The 20,600-nt window shown below is 36.6% G+C and overlaps 1 protein-coding gene across 12 annotated transcripts in view; it reads left to right on the forward strand.

Annotated features, from left to right (window-relative positions):
- ERC2 (ELKS/RAB6-interacting/CAST family member 2) overlaps nucleotides 1-20,600 on the forward strand; it is a 404,073-nt gene that overhangs the window by 10,982 nt on the left and 372,491 nt on the right. For all 12 annotated transcript variants that reach the window (XR_009115064.1, XR_009115063.1, XR_009115065.1 and 9 more), the window contains one exon: nucleotides 1,844-2,640. Coding sequence is in view for 1 of the 12 variants with exons in the window: in XM_058031993.1 (XP_057887976.1) it covers nucleotides 1,987-2,640 (654 nt within the window). In the remaining 11 variants the exon portion in view is untranslated. The remainder of the gene's footprint in view (nucleotides 1-1,843; nucleotides 2,641-20,600) is intronic.

Here is a 20,600-nt window from a genome sequence, read left to right on the forward strand (position 1 = left end):
TCTTTCATAAAGCAGTGGTGTCTGGCTTCTACTGTGTCTGAGACTTCCCAGCCATAAAGGAAGGCTCCTGTTTTATCCTTAAGAAGTACACACATTGAAAAGGCATGTTTTTGTGTGCTTGCCTTTTTCTGTGGTTGCAGGAAAGCCAGTCTGGATAATTCAGGTTGTAGAAGGTAACAAACTAAAGTTCTTAGGGTTTCTCCATTTTAATTTGTAAAGTCAGGATTTTCAGATTTTGGTCTGTGAGCTGTCCATAGTAGCCTGTTAAAGTAAGAAAATCAAGCATATCATCAGTGTGTTTGTGTTCACAGCACAGAAGTCTCTGTTTTGAGTAGAATACTTCTAGGGGAAAAAAAAGAAATTGAAAATGCTGTGGAGGTAATAACACTTGTTGGTGGTGTTTTTCTTCTCTTTTGCTGTTACTTTCAGCATTTTCCCAAGCTTATGGAAGTTACAATGTTCAATCAGCATTGGAACATTGTTTAAGAAGTTCAGTGAGAAGTTAGCCTGCCTTTGGATAGGGAATGAGGATCCTTTTTTCAGTAGAGCTCACTGGTAAGCACTGGAGTGCTAAGCAAGATAAGTGTTCTCTGATATGAGATGAGAACTTCCCAAAATTTACACGAGTTGAGAAAAGAGAGACCACAACTTAGAAGCTCTAAAAGGCAAAACAAATACCTAAAAATACATATCAGAGACATAAACAGAAGGCTAAGTAACTTATTAAGTGACTCTAAGCAAGAAGTGTACTGATTTATCAGTCTGAAAAGGGAAAACAGCATGGACGTGCTATAAGATAAAATATTTTGTACCTCTGCTTCTGAGGATGAGCAAATTTATATCCAACCCCACCACCTGGCCGTGTATCATATCTGCTGTATCTAAAAATATTTTATTGTGTGCGATTTAAATTGATACTGGCATTTCCTGCTAGCAGCATTTCTTTTTCACCACACCAGAGTGTAATGTTTTTTGTGGAGTGTTTATTTTGTTTTGTTTGTGTTTTTTTTTATTGAGTGAGCAAGAGGGTGGGGTGAATTCTGTCAATTCCGAAGATTTGTTGTTGCTTTTGCTCAGGATCTGCCAGGAGCCAGTGGAAGGAAAGTGATCTTCAGCTCTGGTCTCATGGGAGATTTGTCTATGAAGGAGCTGTGGAACTGTTTTAGGCAACTAGAAAGATACAGGGATGGATTTCTCAGAGGATTGATGAGTTGCTTGGCCAGAGGATGGCTGGCACTTGGGAATTAGAGGAATTGTTTTTTTTTAATTGGTCAATATGTTGAAGTTGAGGCAGCAGAAAAGCTGCGCAGGGTCTTGTGGGGGAACAAGGTGTGGGTCATCTCTTGAAAGCTGCATGACAGCTGAAAAGAGGGGCAGATGTGGACAGTGATGTTAAAATGCCAAAACTTGAAAAAGTAAATCAACAAGATTGCTGTATATCTCTGTGCCTTGGGAATGAATTCTGGAGGCTTTAAGAGGGTAGTTCTTTATGCCAATAATAAATATTTTTCTTTATATAAATTTCATATTGTCAGTCATTTAAATGACAAGGTAAGGTATGATATGTTATTGTATTGGGCCCCTGTTGTTCATTCCAACTTAATTTCAAGCTAAAGCTTGTTAAACTTTCTAGTAAGAAAGAAATTAGGTGTTTTATTTTGATTGAAATTAGTTTGAAAATGCATTTTTAACTAATTATCCTAAATATAAAATGTTTATGAAATTCCAGATTTTTTTTGTAGTTATTACTCTAGGAAGTTGTTTTTTTCTGATATATAGTGATTACTTCTAAGTTTATTTTCCAAAATGAAAACTTAACTTAATTTTATAATTTTTTTTTCAGGTCTGTTTTGGGAGGAAAACCAGATTTTGCTTACTGGAAGAATGCAGTGAAACTGCCAGTATTTCTAGCCGGAATTCTTAATTGAACATTCAACTTTAGTGTTACTAGTTTCTTACTAAATAGTACCTCAAAGTAGAAGAGAAATGTACGGAAGCGCAAGAACCATCGGCAGTTTGGAGGGAAGCCCCTCCAGGTCCCCCCGCCTGCCCCGGTCCCCCCGGCTGGGCCACAGGAGAACCAGCAGCGGGGGAGGCGGGGCAGGGAAGACGCTGTCCATGGAGAACATCCAGTCCCTTAACGCGGCCTATGCAACTTCTGGACCAATGTACCTGAGCGACCACGAGGGTGTAGCTTCTACTACTTTCCCAAAGGGCACAATGACTCTTGGAAGGGCTACAAATCGAGCTGTGTACGGTGGCCGAGTCACAGCCATGGGGAGCAGCCCCAATATCGCTTCTGCTGGACTGTCACACACGGATGTCCTCTCTTACGCCGACCAGCACGGAGGGCTGACCGCATCCTCACACCACCACCACCACCAGGTTCCTTCCATGCTGAGACAGGTTAGGGATAGCACCATGTTAGATCTGCAGGCTCAGCTGAAGGATCTACAGAGGGAGAATGACCTTCTCAGAAAAGAACTCGACATTAAGGACAGCAAGCTGGGGTCCTCTATGAACAGCATCAAAACTTTCTGGAGTCCTGAGCTAAAGAAAGAGAGAGTATTGAGGAAAGAAGAAGCAGCCAGAATGTCAGTTCTTAAAGAACAGATGAGAGTTTCCCATGAAGAAAATCAGGTAAGTAATTATGAAGGTTTCTTTGTGTTGATTTACAACCAAGCACTTGATGTTTTGCTTTTGGTACCGTATTCAGTGCTGGCACAAGTTTGATATTTTCCACAATAATTTTATGTCTTGGAATATCTGCTTCTCACTGCTAAACTGCAGGAAAGCACACTAATAAGAATCCAAATGCAGATTATAATTTCTTTCATGCAGCATCCCTTCACATTTTAGATGGATAAAACAATTGCTGTTACCCTTTCTTTTATGTTTGAAGCTTGCTCTAGGGTTTTTTTTAACAACTGTCTAAATGTTGTCTTGGCAACATTTTCTGAAGAGGTAAATGAGCCCTTTTTGAAAAAGTGTAAATAAATATCCAGAGGCGTATTTTGATTAAGCTGTGCAGGGAGTTAACAGTTTTAAAGTTAAAAGAAGATAAATCCTCATATTCAGCTTTCTGTAGTTCTGCATTACAGAATGAAGTTTTCAGTAACATTTCAGAGACCTGCATTGTAGTAAATGAGTGTCTTGTAAATTTGTGTTTCAAATACTTCTATTCACATTGTAACATTATTTTCCTGAAGTTATAGAAAGATTCAAATATTTTAGTCTGGATGGATAAATCTGTGAAGTAAAAATTTGAGTCTTTGCTATATCAAATATACAGCTACATATACAAAGCATACAAAACAGCAGCACAGAATAGATTAAAAAAAAATATCCTTCCTTTCTCCACACACTTTTTGGCTTCTGGTCTTATTTTAAAGCTGCTCCTTTTTAGACCATCTGTTAACTTTCTCCAGACAAAAACACAGTCCTGTGTTTCTCTCACTTCCAGATTCCAAATCTAAACTTCTTTGCCGGCAGGCAGCAACAACTGAGATTTTTAATTTACTTCCAAGTTTGTGATCAGTTAGAGCTTCTCAGCAAACTTTCCACCTTTAGGCATGTCATGAACCTAAATATCTATAGAGCTGGCAAGTCTATTACCAATTACTTCAGTGGGAAACTGAAGTTGGAAACGGGCTGGGTTGTCACCAGGAATTCAGTGCAGTGAATTAATTTATTACTGTCTTGTATAACTTTTTGTATCCAGACTGACAATAGTAGTTGCTGATTATTTATTTATAGCAGACACACTAGGATGCTGCTAGAAGCAATATTAACAAAAAAATGCATGGTGGAGGTTCTGTTTTTGAAAAACTTTGTTGGTTAGATACTTTAATGGTGGTAGTTGGTATCACCTTAAAGGGAGAATTCTCCTAATAGACTCTGTTTCTTGTGGAAATGTCACATTAATATCTTATACTGACTTTTGGAATTTGAATCTGGTGTTTAGAGACTTTGTCACACACTAGTGACAATTCTGTTTTGGTTTTCCCCCCTAAAATCTATTTAATAGATAATAAAATAATCTTTGCTTATCTTGAGGGAAAGTAATTTAGTAACTCAGTTATGAGTTCATTCATGTTGTGTCTTTTTGACAACCACTTAATTTCTTGTAACAGCAAACCTGACAAAAGCAATGTATTTTGCTCTATGTGTGTATTTAACATGAGTCCTCCCTCTCTAATGCACAGAGGTTGGGTAGCTCTATGCCATTGCTGAGTGTCCAGACATTCACAGGAGAGGCCAAGGACACAGTGGTGTCCCCAGAGAGTGCTCCTTGTGATCCAGCTGCTGTTTCTTTGTGCTTCATAACTCCATGAACTTTAAATTCAGCCAGTTTCTTTTGGACCTGTTTAAATGCCAGTGTTTATAGGCTCTTAGAGCCTAACATACCTGTGAGGAACCACTGTTTGCAGTCTAGTTTTTCACTAGACTTTGTCTGCTTTTTCAAGGATTTCCTGCTCCTTGTACTGAAATAAGCAATAAAGAATTGATGTCTGGTGCCAGTCTCAGTGCCACTTAGGACTTTACAGTGCCATCATCACATCCCTCCCTCAGCTCTTTTCCAGGCAGCAGCATCTTACCATGTGTGATAATTCCTTGTGAAACAGTAACATGATGTTTTGTAGACCTGTTAAATGTTTGGGATTTTTTTTTTCAGGCAAAGGGGACCAAAACATCTTATGTTTTTGATAAGGTGTAAAATGAGGGTGTTGATGTTGTAGTGTTTGCCTTTTTATTCTGTATTTCTCTCACAGAAATTCTCAACAATTAGTTTGTTCCTTTCAGTTTTGGATGCCTTTATTTTTGCTGCTACTGAGTACTAAGCTAATATCTTAATGGAAATATTTATCATACCTAAAAAATACCTCACCATTCATTCTGACCAGTTCAGATCCCAGCTTCTTATGCTTTAAGGTAGGATTATTTTAACTTGTGTGCCACTTTTATCTCCCTGAATTTCATCTGCCAGCCTCTGACGATTTGCTTAGTCTTATAAAATTCTTCTTTGCAGTTTGCTTTTGTCTTTACTGCCCTGAATAACCAAACACCATGAGGAAAATCAGTTATCTTACTGATCACCCTGTTCTTTGGGCTGCTCAGAAGTGTCAGTCAGCACAAAGCACAGCCACAGCTCCCAGCAAAACTCCAGGGGTCTTCTGCTGGTTTTAGGAGTCAACCAGGTGTTTCTGCTATTTCCTCTCTTGTAATCAAATATTTGTATATAAAAGTACCCATTCTCTTATGTAATTGCTGCTTTTCTTGTAAGCATTTGGAGAGGAGCTTTTCCCAAGGAGTGGCTTTGGAAGCCCAAGCTGGCTGTGTCAGCTTGTTTGTCACTCTCATTCAGGAGGCTATTGATTCTTGCAAACAACTGATTTAAATTAGAATCATCAAAAAGCTGTAATTTTAAAGAACAAAAAAGGTGATGTGCTTTATCACATCTATCCTAAAAGTGTTCAGTCTGTCCTTGTGTGTCTGAGGTTCACTGGCTTATAAAACTTGCTTGAAAAAGGAGTTGTTTCACACTGAAACACTGACAAGTGTTTTCACATTGGCTGTCCATGATGGAAGTGACCCTGCCTGGATTTCTGGGTCTCCTAGCAGAGTTTGTGAGCTCCTTCCAGGAGACTGGAGAAGGGCAAGTCTGCCTGCCAAAAAAGAAGTGAAATGAGAGAATGAGCAAAATGTTTCATATTTTTATAGTGGTTTCTGAAAAAGTATTGCAAAACCCAAAGAATTATTTTGAAGCTGTATTTTTAAAAATAAGCTATTTCTAAATATAGAGATGGGAAAATTGGAACTTAAACCAGCACCCAATATGGATTTATCAAAAATGATGTCAAAGACATCTGATTTTTCCTGGATGACAGGAAAACACACGTTATGCATAATGGAAAAACAGTAACAACATATTGATGTTAAGAAAACTTTGTCTGAAAAGCTTTCCCTTTAGTGAGTTGGTGGGAAGCATATGACAGGAAATTGCTACTACATGGAGAAGTGATTGGAAGCCTGTGTCAAAGGGTAATTATCAGTGATTCATGGTGGAATTGGAAAGGTTTCCAGCAGGATCTGGTAGGGATTTGTCCTGTGCTTGAGGCTTTCATCAGTGTCCTAAAGGATGGATGTGTTATGCATCCAAATAATGGCAAGATTAGGAAGGCTTAAAACCATCCTGGAAAGTAGCATTATAAATGAAAATAAATTTGCCAAATGAATGAATTAGTTTGAAATGGTAGGATCTGTTTCAACAGGAAAATTGATAAAATTAAACCTTTTGGAAGCTAAAGGGGATCCATGAGGAAGTTGATGGACAGCAACTTGGACATTGCTGTTTTTCTTTTGAAAATTGTTATATTTCTGAAAGTGTATGCTTTCAGCACCTGTACTTGTATATCATAGCCCACATTTAGTTGGCTTTTGTTATTCATGTTCTTTGTGATATTTTTTCACAACATAACTGGAATTATTTTATGTATGTGTATGCATATTTTATACATAGGGGCAGAAAGTACTCTACATGTTTTTAACTATTTTAAGTAATTCTTCATCTTGGAGTTGTCAATTTACAATGTCTCAAACAGAGATTTTGCTTTTTTCCCCTAGGTAGGTAGTTATTCTCTCTAATCTGCCTTGATGAGAAGCTTCTAATTGTGGGTAATGTACAGGAGAGTGAGTGTGGAAGGTTTCAGTGGACAGCAGAAGGCCACGAGGTGGGAAGTGCTGGGAAGACAAAAGATATTAATCAGCAATATTCATTTCCAAGGTTGTTGCCTGCAAAGAGGGAAAACTAATTCATTGCTTTGGATTAGCTGCTTCTAATACAATACATTAATGTTTATCAGTTTATATGCTGCTTTTATGGCATTGCAAAAACTGAATCACTGTGATATTTCTTAAAATGCATATTAAGTCCTATTGCACAAAATAAGCCACTTTTACTTACTTAAAAATGTAGTTATTTAATACATAATTAATACGAAATGGACGCTGTGTACCATGAGCAGTGGCTCATTTACAGGCATGGCATGGTTATGTTGGAAATAAATGGATGAGTGTGATCCTTTTTTCCCTTAAAAAAACCCCAGGTAATTTTAATTGACTTAATGTGTTCTTTGAGAACACATTACAGATTTTGATCTTTTGAAGTTTAGTTCCTATCCTGATACTGCAGGAATTTACTTCAGGTTAATGAGATGGAGAGAAGAAAAAAGGATAGTGAGCAGTTCCTCTGAGGTTTGTAGTTCTGAATAAAAAATTTTCTTGAAATAGTTTCTTCAAGTAACTTTTGTCCATCTGTAGCAATGTGAATAACTCGGATGCTGCAATTAGCAGAATAGAGCTGATAAAATAATCAGTACAGAAGGGAATGTGTATTCATGAATTTAGAACTGTGAGTAGCTACTCAATGTTATTTCACAATGTGCTCTTCATTTTCACTTTGATTCATGACAAGAATCTAAAAAGAACAATAAGAGAAAATATACTGACAAATATTCTGAAATGGCGTTTCCCATCTTTGTACTAATTAAAATATCTTCCTAATAAAATATTGATTAGGCTAAGGTGTAAATTATTAAAAAATTATTTTTTCATATTTTGTTTATGGTCTTTGAAATTCTTCTAGGTTGATTGTAGTGGAATACACAGGCAGTTGCCAGCACTTGGGTATTTAGTGTGAGTTTATAGATGGGCATTGCCTTCCTTAATGGGCACTTGAAAGTATGCACTTGATTACTGGTTGGAAAGGACTTTTCATTGTTTGTTAATACCACTTGTGGTCAGAGGAGGATTTTTTGGGTACAAATATTTTTCAGCCCATCTTATTGTGTAAATGTCTAAAACAACAGGGATTTTGAAGCTTATTGTGAATATTAATGAAGTTCATGGTTATACAACTCAAAGCTAGGAATCTGAGGACTGGAAATGTTGTGCTTGTGGTTTACTATACTACCTGAGGTATGTTTTCATATGAATACTCTTAAAAAGAAATTGGCTGTGTTTTTACTAAATGAGTCTCTTCAAAAAGAAAATACTTCCAACATCAAATTTTAATATAGTATTTACAGCCAGTGAAAGCTTCTTAAGGTGTTTTAGGATGATGCTGTAAAGCCAGTAGGTTCATCACACCCATTCACCTTGTTTTCTGTTTTTCACTGTACTGTTGTTTTCTGCTTTCTTCTGCTTTTTAAAATATATTTGTTTTGACCTGCATGCATACTTGTTGATTTTAACTTTATTTTGCATGTTTCCACTGTTTTCTTCATGTAAACTCATGTACATTGATGGCAATTTAGGTAAGTGCAAAATATTCTTCTTTACTTTGTTTATAGAATGCAGCAAAGTGCATTTAACCACATGGAACAGATCAAATGGTCATTATCTGAATAGCAAAGAAGAATGAAATCAGTGGATTTTTAAATAATATTCCCAATAATAATGGCTGTGAAATGGGAAGAGGCTGAAATAGGAGGACTGTTCTGCTGAGGAGGGGTGGTGTGTAATGGGCGAGGAACAGTGAATAAGCTGGGCCTGAAGGGTGTGTGTTGCCTTCTGTTGTTATTGATGAGGAGCAAAGGCTCCTGCCGCTGATGGTGAGTAGAATTTCATAAGGAGGGAGCCATGATACTACAGATAAACAAGGAAAATTTGATGGAGTAATAACCTGAAAGTGCTTGAGGGTGAATGAGGGAATTTAGTTACTTTTAACCTTTTGTCTCAAAAAGTTTGGTAAGTATTGAGCTAGAAAAATGAATAATAGGAATGTGACTCTGTAACCTGAAGCTTTTTGGTGCTGTTCCGGTTTAGATAGTAGTATTCATGTATACATTAAAAAATAGAAACTGATAGCTTAAACTGTATGAAAACTGTATCACATGTTAGTGGTAAATTGGAAAGGATAGTAATAAGAAGTTAGACCCTTTGGGGCATTTTTGAGGCATAAAGAGAGCTGAGGAAAGTAGTTTTTGGTTTTGTTCTGTTGTCCCCAGTATTTCAAAAGAGATAAGGATCATGAATTGTAGTCTTTAGAATGCACTGTATGTAGCTGTCAACTGAAAGTGTACAGTTTTATTTAGAACAGGAAAGAAGTAATGAAAAAAAAGTAATTTCTTTCTCATTTTACATTTTTAGTCTTTATTAGTAAAATTTCAGATGTTTTCCTTTCTTTGGTCCTTTATCTTGTATTTTCTGATGGTTATCCCCAAATCATCTAACAGGCAATTGATAATGCCACACTCAATTAGCCTGCAGTACAGAACTCCTCCTCTGGGCTGCTTCTGAGAAACACAACCCTTTTGGCTGTGCTGCAAAGCATTATATTTATTTATTTTATATATGCATACAATTTAGAGATAAACTTGCCTGACACTTCCTAACCTTTCTCTTTTCTGTTATATTCCTGAATTCATAAGATGCATTTCAGATTGTTGTCAGGGTATGGGCAGTGTTGTGATGGTGACTTAACCTGCTGGTCATTGATTCAATTTTCGCCTGAGTTTTTGCATGTCTGGGAGTTCTGCTTGGTCAATGCCATGCAGGGTCAGATTTGGGCTGTTTGTCATTTCCTCTGTTGAAGGTGTCTGGCATTCCTGACTATGGAGCTGTGTATTCCCTGGTGCTAGTGAGTCACTTGCTAAAGCTGTCAGCTGCAAGATAATATTTGTTACTTGAATTTATTGCTGGAGTGCCTGTCAGCTGAGGTGGTAAAGAAACCAGGATTCAGGAACCCTTGGCATATTTTATAAGGAATAACTTTGGTTCAAGTTGGATTGCTTGTGGCAGGAGCAAATAAGTCTTTTGAATCTACTAATTTTAGAATATTTGGCCTGTGGGATGGGGAAAATATTTAGTTTCTGAATTTCCTTAAGCATCTGCCACAGGATAGTCATTGCTATTACTCTTGGTGTTGGAAGATGACAAAAAAGCTAACAAAACATATGTTAAAAGAAAGCAGTAGATTTCATGTAAATACTCTTTGTGTCCTGAAGGAAAAGGAATAAATGATGAATTTGCCTAAAGGAACATCACTGAGGCAAATCACTGTGAATATTTCAGTGTTAGAGATGCAGAGAATGCTAAGGTCTTGTAAGGTCTGTGTTCCATTCTCATCTATAATTAATGAGAGGGTGGGGCCTCATCACAGCCATTGCCTAGAAGAAAAGCCAAGGTCAGCAGAACCTACAGGAAAAGCACAAACACACGTTGGGGTGCAGATTCAGATCAGCAGCAAACCCTAAAACAAGGCCTGCTTTTTGAACTCACTCAAGTTCCCATTTAATTGACTACAGCATTAATTGCATACAGTCCAAGTCTCACTGTAAAAGCCTGCATTTAAATTGAGAGAATCACAGGAAGAGGCAGGGAGCTGTGCTTTGAAAATTAGATCTTTTCTCTGTATTTTGATTTCAGCTGTGTAAAAGGACATAGCTTTTGCAATGTGTAGGTAGAAGGGCTGAAAGAATAGTCCTGTTAGTGTGAACTTTTTCTTGTGTCTGATGTGAACTTCCAGGTACCTAGTTACTGGTAGAGCATAATAATGGTCTTAACTAATTCTGTGAAAAAATGCCTGAATATTGTGGTATAATATTTGGATACTCGGGAAGGTGGAGATAACTAGTGGGTTATATTAAATCATGATGAGCCAAAGCATAAATAAAATGTGTCAATCCAAACTTGAAGAATTAAGCTTGCAATCAACATGTCTGCTGCTCTATTCAGGTGTATATGTAATTATGTACATGTGTAGATTAAGAAATCATACATAAGTTGTGATAATCAGATTGTTTTGCATTCAATGGTCACTAAATTTCTTACCTGAGTGACAGAAACTAAGCTGCATCTTGAGGGAAATGAAAATTCCCAATTACCCTTTATTTGGAAGCCAGAATTCTTTCCACATCATTCTGAAAATGTACCTTTTTGTCAGCACAGCTCTCTGGGCTATGGAGTATGTGCTACCTATTGAAAAATTGAGGTTTATAGTGAGCTTGATGTGAACATGAATACATTTAGGTACATATTATATTGTCTTATCTGTTTAAATATATATATTGTGAAAAATCCAAAGTAAACCCACAACTTTTAATGTTTCTGATAATTAACATTGTAATGAAAATTACAATAATACTCCTGGAATGATACTGCAATACTCTGGAAATCTGAAGTTCTTCCTAAAAAATTTGTTTTCAGAAGAACATTGGGTTGTATGCTGGTGTAAGTGTTGCTAGGAAGAGTGATTTGGCATGTTTCTTCATTGCTGGTTAACAACCACTGCTTGCTATGTCACCTTCCATAGATAAAATTTATTTTCTGAAGTTCTTCCTAAAAAATTTGTTTTCAGAAGAACATTGGGTTGTATGCTGGTGTAAGTGTTGCTAGGAAGAGTGATTTGGCATGTTTCTTCATTGCTGGTTAACAACCACTGCTTGCTATGTCACCTTCCATAGATAAAATTTATTTTAGTTTTATATTATTATTTTAGTATATTTATTTTTCTATTTCTAATGTAACTTCTACATTCTTAATTTGGTTGAAATAAGGGAATGGGTGAGCTGCATAATTGTGTATGAACGATCTGGTACTTTCCTTACACTTCAGAGATATTTTTGTCTTCATGTTCCCTGGTGCAGTAAAGGAAGGAAAGAGAGAGCTAAGGAGTAGAAAACACAGAATTTGCTGAAGAAGGCAAAACCAGGCATTCTTCATCCTGTTCAGGCATCTCATCCCCTGAAGAGGGAGAACTGTCAGACTGAGAATTTGAGCAATTAGATGAGGACACTTGTGATAGAGTTTTCCAGCTGAATGCACTGCACTGTCCTGGCTGCAGGACTGCAGAATTAACAAGCAGTGCCAGTCAGGCAAACTCCAAGGAAAAGTATTTGTGAGTAACATTTTACAGAAGAGATTTTTTTTTTTCTTAAAGACCTATATAGATGTAACAATAAAACATGAATTGAAGGCAGCAGTGATCCTATGTTAAATAGGGTGAGGTTGTTATCCAGTTCAGATCTTGTATAAAGCATTGCCTCACTGTGCCTTGATGGCTAAACATAGAATCAAGTATTAGAGGAAAGGTTATGCAGATTTACAAGAAAATGAAATTATCGTTAGGAATATATTTCTCCTGCTTGTTTCATCTGGAGGGTCTCCTTTTTTACGAGTCACAGAGGTCTCAGAAGAAAGTGGTAACTTGATCCATTTGGAAACTTTATTTGAAAACCAAATTTTGTTCCCAAGTTTTTCTAGGTGTTCATTTCCCACCTGTGTCCAGTTGAATAGTTACCAAACATGGGAGGTAGAATCTGCTCTTTATTTGATAGTCCAAAGGCTTCGTTCAAGATAATTTGGAGATAAAATAGATTAAAAAATTAGTGCCATTAACTAATTGAAATATTAATGTAAATATTTTATGACAAATTTTGTTACAGTGTTGCATTATTAATATTTCAGGTGTTTTAACATATCTTAATTAAAAGCCAGTTGAAAAAGTAGAGTAGTTTGGATATAGGAAGACACCTTTGCTTCTTACTAAATTGGTCCCAACTTCTAGAATTATTTTTTGCAGGTGCCTTTCCCCCATCTTTCTCCCCATCATTTCCAAAATCACTTTATTTCTGTGCCAGCCAGCAATTGTTCACGTTCTTCTGCTTTTTTCTTAAGTCAGTGTCACAATTGGGGTACTGCAGGTGTTTCACACTTGCATTGCTGCTTCATGACACTGTTGGACACTGATGATGTTGTGAGTGCAGTGACCAACACAATTTGCCATTGTCTTACTCTCTCTTTGGCAGGTCAGGAGTGTGTTATAGCTCTAATTGTGTGTTTGGTTTTTGCCCTGGACACTTTATTTTCAAATGTCCATAAGTATATTTTTTTAAATTCTATCTTTATATAATCCAATAGGGTGTGGTGTTTTTTTCCAGTGTCTTAATTAAGATCAGTCTTTTCCTACTACTGTAGAAATATGCTGTCTTTTTTTTTTCTATTCTTGACTTAATAGTGTCTGCAACAAACTTCACCTTTCAAGACCTACTTTCATCATATATTTTTTTGTAGAATTAAATAATCATCTGTTTTTAATAATAATCTTAACAGATGAGGAATTCTAAAATGTGCAAAAACAAACAGTTTTTACTGCAAAAACTATGGTAACTCTATTTTGCTATGAATTTCCTTTCATTTTATTGATTAACTTATTTTTGCCAGATGGTAGAAAATTCAGGAAAACACATAATGAGTCTTGCTGCTGTTTTTGTTTTTAATTCAGCTCACAAAAGGCTACTGGCAGGATTATGTGTGATTAAGAAGAGTGAGTCAATTTGTATAAACTCCTTATTTATACCATTTACACATCTTGCACATTCAGTGTTATTGCCCTCTCCTCTGTTGTGCTGTTCAGCTTTGACTATGCATTTTCTTTGACTCTTAAATTGAAAGTGTGCTGTGTCTTCAGGTAGTAGTTCTTTAGGACAGTGTGGCTATTCACCTCCTTTTCCCAAATTCAAAAGTAACTCTTTGCTCTTCATCAGTGCTCTGCATTGTGTGATCATTAAAAGCAGTGCTCCCTTCTGTTTCACTGTAGCAGGCATCACCCACATGTGAGAGGATGAAAAGCTCACATGTGAGGAGGCAGGAGGAAAGGCAATGTTCCCTGTTCCCCAGAGTTTGTCCTTCCCTTTTCCCATGTTGCCTTCCCAGCAGTGAGGCCATGGAGGGAAGGGCTGTGCTGCAGGACCTGCAGCTGAACTGAAACTCACTGTCAGCTGGCACCATGGATGTGGACACAAGGGAAGAGTTTGTAGATATTGCTAAACCTTTATAGTGACCATTATCAAATGGGTTCATCCTGCTCTCTTCGCAGTTCAGGGAAGAGGAACATCCTGATAGCCTGCAACAAGTTCTTCTGAGTGAATTTACTTTCTCTAATAAATGAATAAGGGAAAATAGATAATATCAGTTCAAGCTGTTGAACTTGCCACTACAGTGTGAGTTTCTAGATGTACACAGATGATTCAAGTACTCAATCAAACAGCAGGTTTTTGGATAACAAAAACTTCAAACTTGAAGTTGTTAAGCTGTTGATGAGGGAAAAAATTTTGGTGCAAAATCTGGAAAGAATAAGCCACTCTTAAAACCAATAAAAAAGCAAGACCCCACCAACAGTCCAAAAGAGAACTGTTACATAAAATAACAATGGCTTGAAATGTTCCTTTATTTAAAGCACTAAGAAGTGCACTTGTGAAAAGACTCCAAGCAGAATGATCAGATAAACTCTGGTATTATGAAATTATTCTGAAAGTGTGAAACCTAATGTTTTAGCTGAGAAGCAAAAAAACCAAATCAAACCAGGTAAAGAAGTAGTTTCTTTTTCAGATTGAGAGGTGATTCTGTCTTTGGGGGTCAACTGCATTTCTTACAGCTCTTACAGGAGAACAGGGAAGGTGAATATTCTCATGTCACCTGCAAAGGCAAGCTATGAACTTCAGATCAATACCTTTGCAACTGTTGGATACCTAAAACCAGTGCAGACCAATATACAGTTAAAGGATTTCATAATTTAGAATGGTTAATGTAACTAATAGGTTGTTTTATAAAGTCACTTGCTTTTGCTTTTCTGTTAAATGTTAGGACTTGATTGGTTTTGTGTCAATATGTGTCACAACTCCTGCTACTCTGTAGTTAAAGCATGGGATAAATTACAAGTTCAGGTTGTTTCAGAGAGGAAATTTCCTATAATATCAAATATAGATTAAGCTTTATTTCAAATAAGATACTAATATTTTTTGCACTTCAAGAAATTGCATTGAAATATCTTCTAGGAACATTTGTAAAATAGCTGAAAGAAGAAAGGCAGGAATTCAGAACAACCCAGCAGTAGCTTTGACAATTTGCATTGTAATGCTCAACAAATGTAGTAGCACTTTTCATAGTTTGCCAGGGTAGGGAACTGTACACACTTCTGCACTTGACCATTCCAGGCTGCCAGATAAGAATATGAAGGAAAACAGAGCAAATTGTGATAAATGCTAGAAAGAATAAATATACATGTGCGCATTTGCTGCATTGATATTTTTAAATTCTGCCTGTGCATAAGCTACACTGTTGAACTTTACATTTTAAAATGCTAATTCTTGTATATGAAGTAACTCTCCTGATCTATCTCTGTTGTTGAGATGTTAGAGCTTTTTCTTTTAATGCCTTTCCATTTTCTGCTGTTTTTCTTGTGGATTCTTTTGCTTCAGCAGTTTACTCTTTTAAACTAACTACCTAGTATCTAAGTAATGAAATAAGTGAATCTGAACACAGTCTCATGAATTTGGTAGAGCTATTCTGGTTTAGTTTTCAATTTCCTTTAAGGTGGGCAAAGCCTGAATGACACAGCAAAGAAAGAGGCCTTAGCAACGTTTCCTGTTGGAAGTGGAGTGTTCAGTTCTTTGTACAGAATCTTTAAAATAATTTAGCTGTACTGTGCTGAGTATTTAAGGAACAAATGCTTTAGAAGTGTCTGTATTTGAGAAGTAAATTGTGGAGATTTAATTTCAGAAACAAAAACCCCTGTACAGCAGCTGATGGAGTTCATGCTCTGTCCTGTCTGGGCATCTGGAAATACTCACTGGATAAATACATTCTTTTTTGGATTTAGCCTCTTGGATCTAGTGTAAAACTTGATGTTCAGAAACCCCATTGGCAAAGGTTTCATAGCATCCAAGCATGTGAATTTAATTTCTGAATTGCTTTTGAATATGGATCTCTGCCATCAAATAACTTAATTTGCCTTCGTCAATCACAAAAAAGTATTTTTATACTTTAGTGACTGAGGCTTTGAATTTTCTGGTGTGAAATATCATAGCAGCTTTCCATCAGCTCAGACTGGTTGTCACTATTTTAGTTGTGTGGTTTCTTGGTGTGCTGTAAGGGATTTCATGATTAAATCTTACTAAAACTGAGCCCAAATCTGACCTTTAAGACTACTGTAGGTTTTACTAAATAAATATTTTCACTAATCTTTTGCTAATATTATCCTGTATTGAAATTTCTCTTTATAGTAATTGATTACTAAAATATAAACTGGGAGGTTTCATGTCAGTAGGACACCAGAACACTGATTATGCCTAAAGGGATACAGGAAAGTCTTTCTTTTTGTTCTATCAGATTCCTTGATGTGAATTTAATTTACTGGTTTTTTTTTTCCCCCACTTGTAATTGATGATCTGGAATCTGCAGAGTAATATTCTAAGTGGAGACTATCTTTTCTATGCTCCTGGTATACCTTGACTAACTTTTTAGGTATTCCTGAGCATAAGTAGCTTTTCCCTTGATAATAGAATTATTGTGAATAAAAAAAAAAAATGCACAAGTGTCTGGAATAGGTGCTGGCACCTAGCACATTGTGACTAGCATGTGGGATGCCTTTTCACTGTCCTTGAAGCATCTCTGTGATTTTCATGGTGAGCCCCTGTTTTTTAAGCAGTGAAATGTGAATATGTTTAAGACTGAGTGACATTATTTGCAATGAAGTGGACCAATGTAATAAGAGATTTCTTCTGACACTTCTCAGAGTACCATAGAAGTATGAAAGCACTTTACAGAAGTCCATTTATTGAAATCCAGTTTTACGTTGACTCTTACGTCTCTGTAGTGTTCTTTGCTTCCATTAGATGGTTGGCAGCCTTTGGCAATTCCAGCATCCTTCTTTGTGAGACTAAAAATATCTTGACACACAAAAGTCCTTACAAGACTGACTGCTTCCCCTGTACTGGGAAACTAGCAGTCTCAGGGACTTGGTTTTTTCTTTGTTTTTGTTTGATTCCCCCCACCTTGTTGGCTTATCTCTTGCATTCCATAAACTGTTATGAGATGGAAGAACTTTTATTGAAACTTCCAAGATTTTCAAATTTTGTGCAAGAGTGCTTCATAGTATTTTTAGAAGTTGCATATTTTTCCTGAGAACTTTGAATTAATGAACTAAAGCAAAATCTTAAAAATTAGAGCTCTTAGTATTTTCTGGCTCTTAATATAACAGGAAAGGATTAGAAACTTTTTTTGTTAGTACACCTTTCTAACTGTGCACAAAGGAATCGAGCTTTACACACAAAAAGAATAAACTAATATAACGAATTAAAAAAAACAGGAGAAACAGAAATTGTCTGTATTCACATGCAGTATATCCATCAATAGCATAACTGGAAAATGTAGAACTCTTTTTGAAGCACAGCCAAAATGTTTTTTATAAAAAACTCACCAACCACTTGTAGGGAGAACGAAAAAGAGAAATTTCTTGGCCTGCTTCATGGAAGAGGCTGAAATAGTAAAGTATTCAAACAAGTTTTTGAGGGGTTTTTTTTGGTGCGGTTTTTTTCTTTTTTTTGTTTGTTTTGTCAGTGGAGCAATGGAATAATAAGGCATTAGAAAGGAGGGAAAATATAGCTGACATACAGAAACAGCCAGAACTGCACTTGTGGGGTTTGGTATGAACTCAGAAACATCTTTCTTATGTCTTAGGTGTTGTCTTTAGTGCCACATGTAAAGGGTGGTTTTTTCCTGTGTTACCAGATTTTACCAAATCAGTAGTCAGCTAAAATTGCTAAAATCATGTTGTATGGATTCCTTAAGGTGGATTAGGTAGGAAGCAGTGCAGCTTGTGGGTGAAATTCTGGTTACAAGTGGAGGTAGCACCACATGTCTCTGACTAGAGCAGGGAGAGCCTGTTGGGGAGGGGGGGAGGATAGGGAAGGAAATTTGATCCTAAATGCCCAGTTTGTTCCTTCAGAGAGATGCCAGGAAAGAATTGTTATCTTGATTAATGCCAACCTCAGGTGTACTGGAGATAGAGGCAAACTCTAGGCTCACCTCAGGGGAGTATTAATTAGCACCAGCACACCTACTGTTCTGTCTTGAGAACTTAATTGCTTTAGCCCAGATGAGAACAGTGATTCATAAAACAGAATTTAATGACTGTATTAGAAAAATGGTTGTGAATAAGAACATAAATTAATCCCTAGAGTAATTCCTTCTATAACATGAAATAGGGAGTGTTTCTGCAAATTTAGCTTTATATCTTGCATACTAATCTTTCTTTTTGCAAAATATTAATTCTGTTTGATTTATTTTTTAACGTGCACAAAACTGACTTTTTCCAACATATTGGAGTAATACCAGAACCTTCATTTGACCATTTCATTAGGTGGAGAAAGAAGTGTGTATTTGATGGGTCAAATCCCTTGGACTCAACCGGTTTCTCTTGGGTGAGGTCATGTCTACCACTAAGAAATTTTATCACCTGAGCATTTGTCACCTCCCAGCTGCCAGCTCTGCTGTGCTGTGAGCACCTGGGTGCTTGGCTGGTGCCTCTGGTGGCTGGGACACTGTGGTGGCCAAGGCTGTGCTGGAGGGGGAGGCCAGAGCTGGCAGCTGCTGCCAGCCCTGAGCCCTGCAGCAGCAGCTGAGTGTCGTCTGTGGAGGTGGCTTCACTGGGAGGGCTGGATTTTGTCTGCTTTGTTTTGACATCCTCTGGGTATTGTGAAGCCATGGCAAAAAGAAGGCAGCAGCTTACCAAAAAAAATTGGCAGGATATGACCCATGTAAAATAAAAAAAGTATTTACTGTTCATTTTAAGGTTACCTTAATTTAAAAATGTTCGTAACATGATTGCAGGAATGTTTACTTTGAAAAATTTAAATGAGAAATGAAAGAGTTTCATTTGGTATTCTGTGTTATATTTTAGCTGCATGCCTGTAATTGAATTTACTTTGCCCTGAGACTGTTTATATCCTCCTTACTGTGCACTGAAGTTGGTGGCATAAATACATATATGGTTAAGGAATAACATCTCTGTCAGCACTGAATGAATATATGGTGAGAGATGAGGGCTATGGAATAAAAATATTGGTGGAACTATAAATACATGGTAATAAAAATGAGAGTGAATTGAAAATTTGTAAATGTGTTTTTGTAGTTTTTTTGGTAAATACTGCTGCTTGTACTTTAATAAGGAAAAAACTCAAACCTAATAGCAGATAGAGGGGAACTTCTGAGTACATCTGGAATGGGAACACAGTCTTGACACTTGAAGGAAACAGGGATGTACGAGGACCCTCTTCTTTCCTTTGTTTTCCTTCCTTGCATTGGAGTGTATGTTACCCAAACAATGCCACTTTTGAGATAAGCAATGTGTTTTCATATATCTTTTCTTGAGATAGAGAAGAATGTTCTTTTTAAAGTTAGTTTGTGCAGGCTTGTACTTAATGCTTTGAAGGAAAGTTGTGAAAAATGCCTGGGGAAATTGGGAGCAGATCTTGCTAAATTTAGCTATTGAATTCATGCTGTGAAGTTCTTTTAAGGTCTTGCAAAATCCCATCCTAAAGTAAAACATAAGTTTTGAAGAAGTGATGCAATGCACACCCTATAGCCTTACACTGCTGTATCTTCAGGACTGCAAAGTAACCAGGATGAAGGAAGTTGGTAATTAATTGTATTTTGTATATTAGTAATCCCCTGTTTACTTGCTATTAAAATACTGAGAGAGTGTGACCTAGCTCTTTTTTTATGAGTGAAAAATAAAACTTTCTGAAATACTATCTGTAAAACTCCAGGATTTTTTTAGTTTTTCTTTCTCTAGCTTTCTTTAAATATTCTAGTGTACACTTTGTGCTGGAATCTTGAATCATCCTGTAGAAAAAAATCCACAGGACTTTGTATTTTCTGATTAGATATTTATAAACACATATCTTTATGCATAAAGGACTTTCCATACAGCTAGGAAGCATATTGATATTGTTATGTTGGTGTGTGGGAATATTAATAGTATTTCAGTTTAGTGTAGTGCTAATGGCATATCTGGAAAGCTTTTTTTTGTCAACAGTCCAATTCATAAAAGAATCTACTGCAAGCCATATGTTCTTATGAAATATGATAGATGATCTCATGTCAGTGTTATCAGTTGGATCAATGAATGTCTAAAAACCCTTTTCCTCCAGTAAATAAGGCTGTATTTGCTCAACATGTGCCTGAAACACCTTTCTTGATGAGAATAATTTGCTGTTTTAAAAATATACACATGTCAACTTTTTATTAAGGTGCAGTTATTTTGGTGGTTATGCACAAAGAATACGGAAGAAAAACAGTAAGAGGCCCTCAGGTTAGAGCTGGAATAATTTATTAATTTATGGTATTTACAGCATACTGTAAAGTGTGTAATAAGAGGAAACTATTCAGACTATTTAATGGTGAAGTGGCTGGAGAGTTAAAATCTCCTTTAGCTTCTACTTCACTGTTTATGACCCAATTCATAGATTCATCTTTCCCTGTGACAAAATTGAAATGGAACCTTTTCAAATTCTGGTGCCAATTTTCAATGTGCCAAATGCAACTACCTCCAGTCCTTTGCTTTCCAGCAAAATTACCATCTGCTTCCCAAAGAAATGGGGAGGCTTGAAGTCCTGCAATTAAAGTTGGCATTTCAGCAACAGTGCTGTATTATTTTTATTGCATGTTTATTTGTTTAACAAAGTGGCATTCAGGTTTGCCAATCAGTATCCCATTGTGAAGTGTGACTTAGAGCCCATAGGAATAGACAGATGTGA

The sequence above is a fragment of the Melospiza georgiana genome, chromosome 11 (genome assembly GCF_028018845.1).
Source record: "Melospiza georgiana isolate bMelGeo1 chromosome 11, bMelGeo1.pri, whole genome shotgun sequence".
Lineage (NCBI taxonomy): Eukaryota > Metazoa > Chordata > Aves > Passeriformes > Passerellidae > Melospiza > Melospiza georgiana.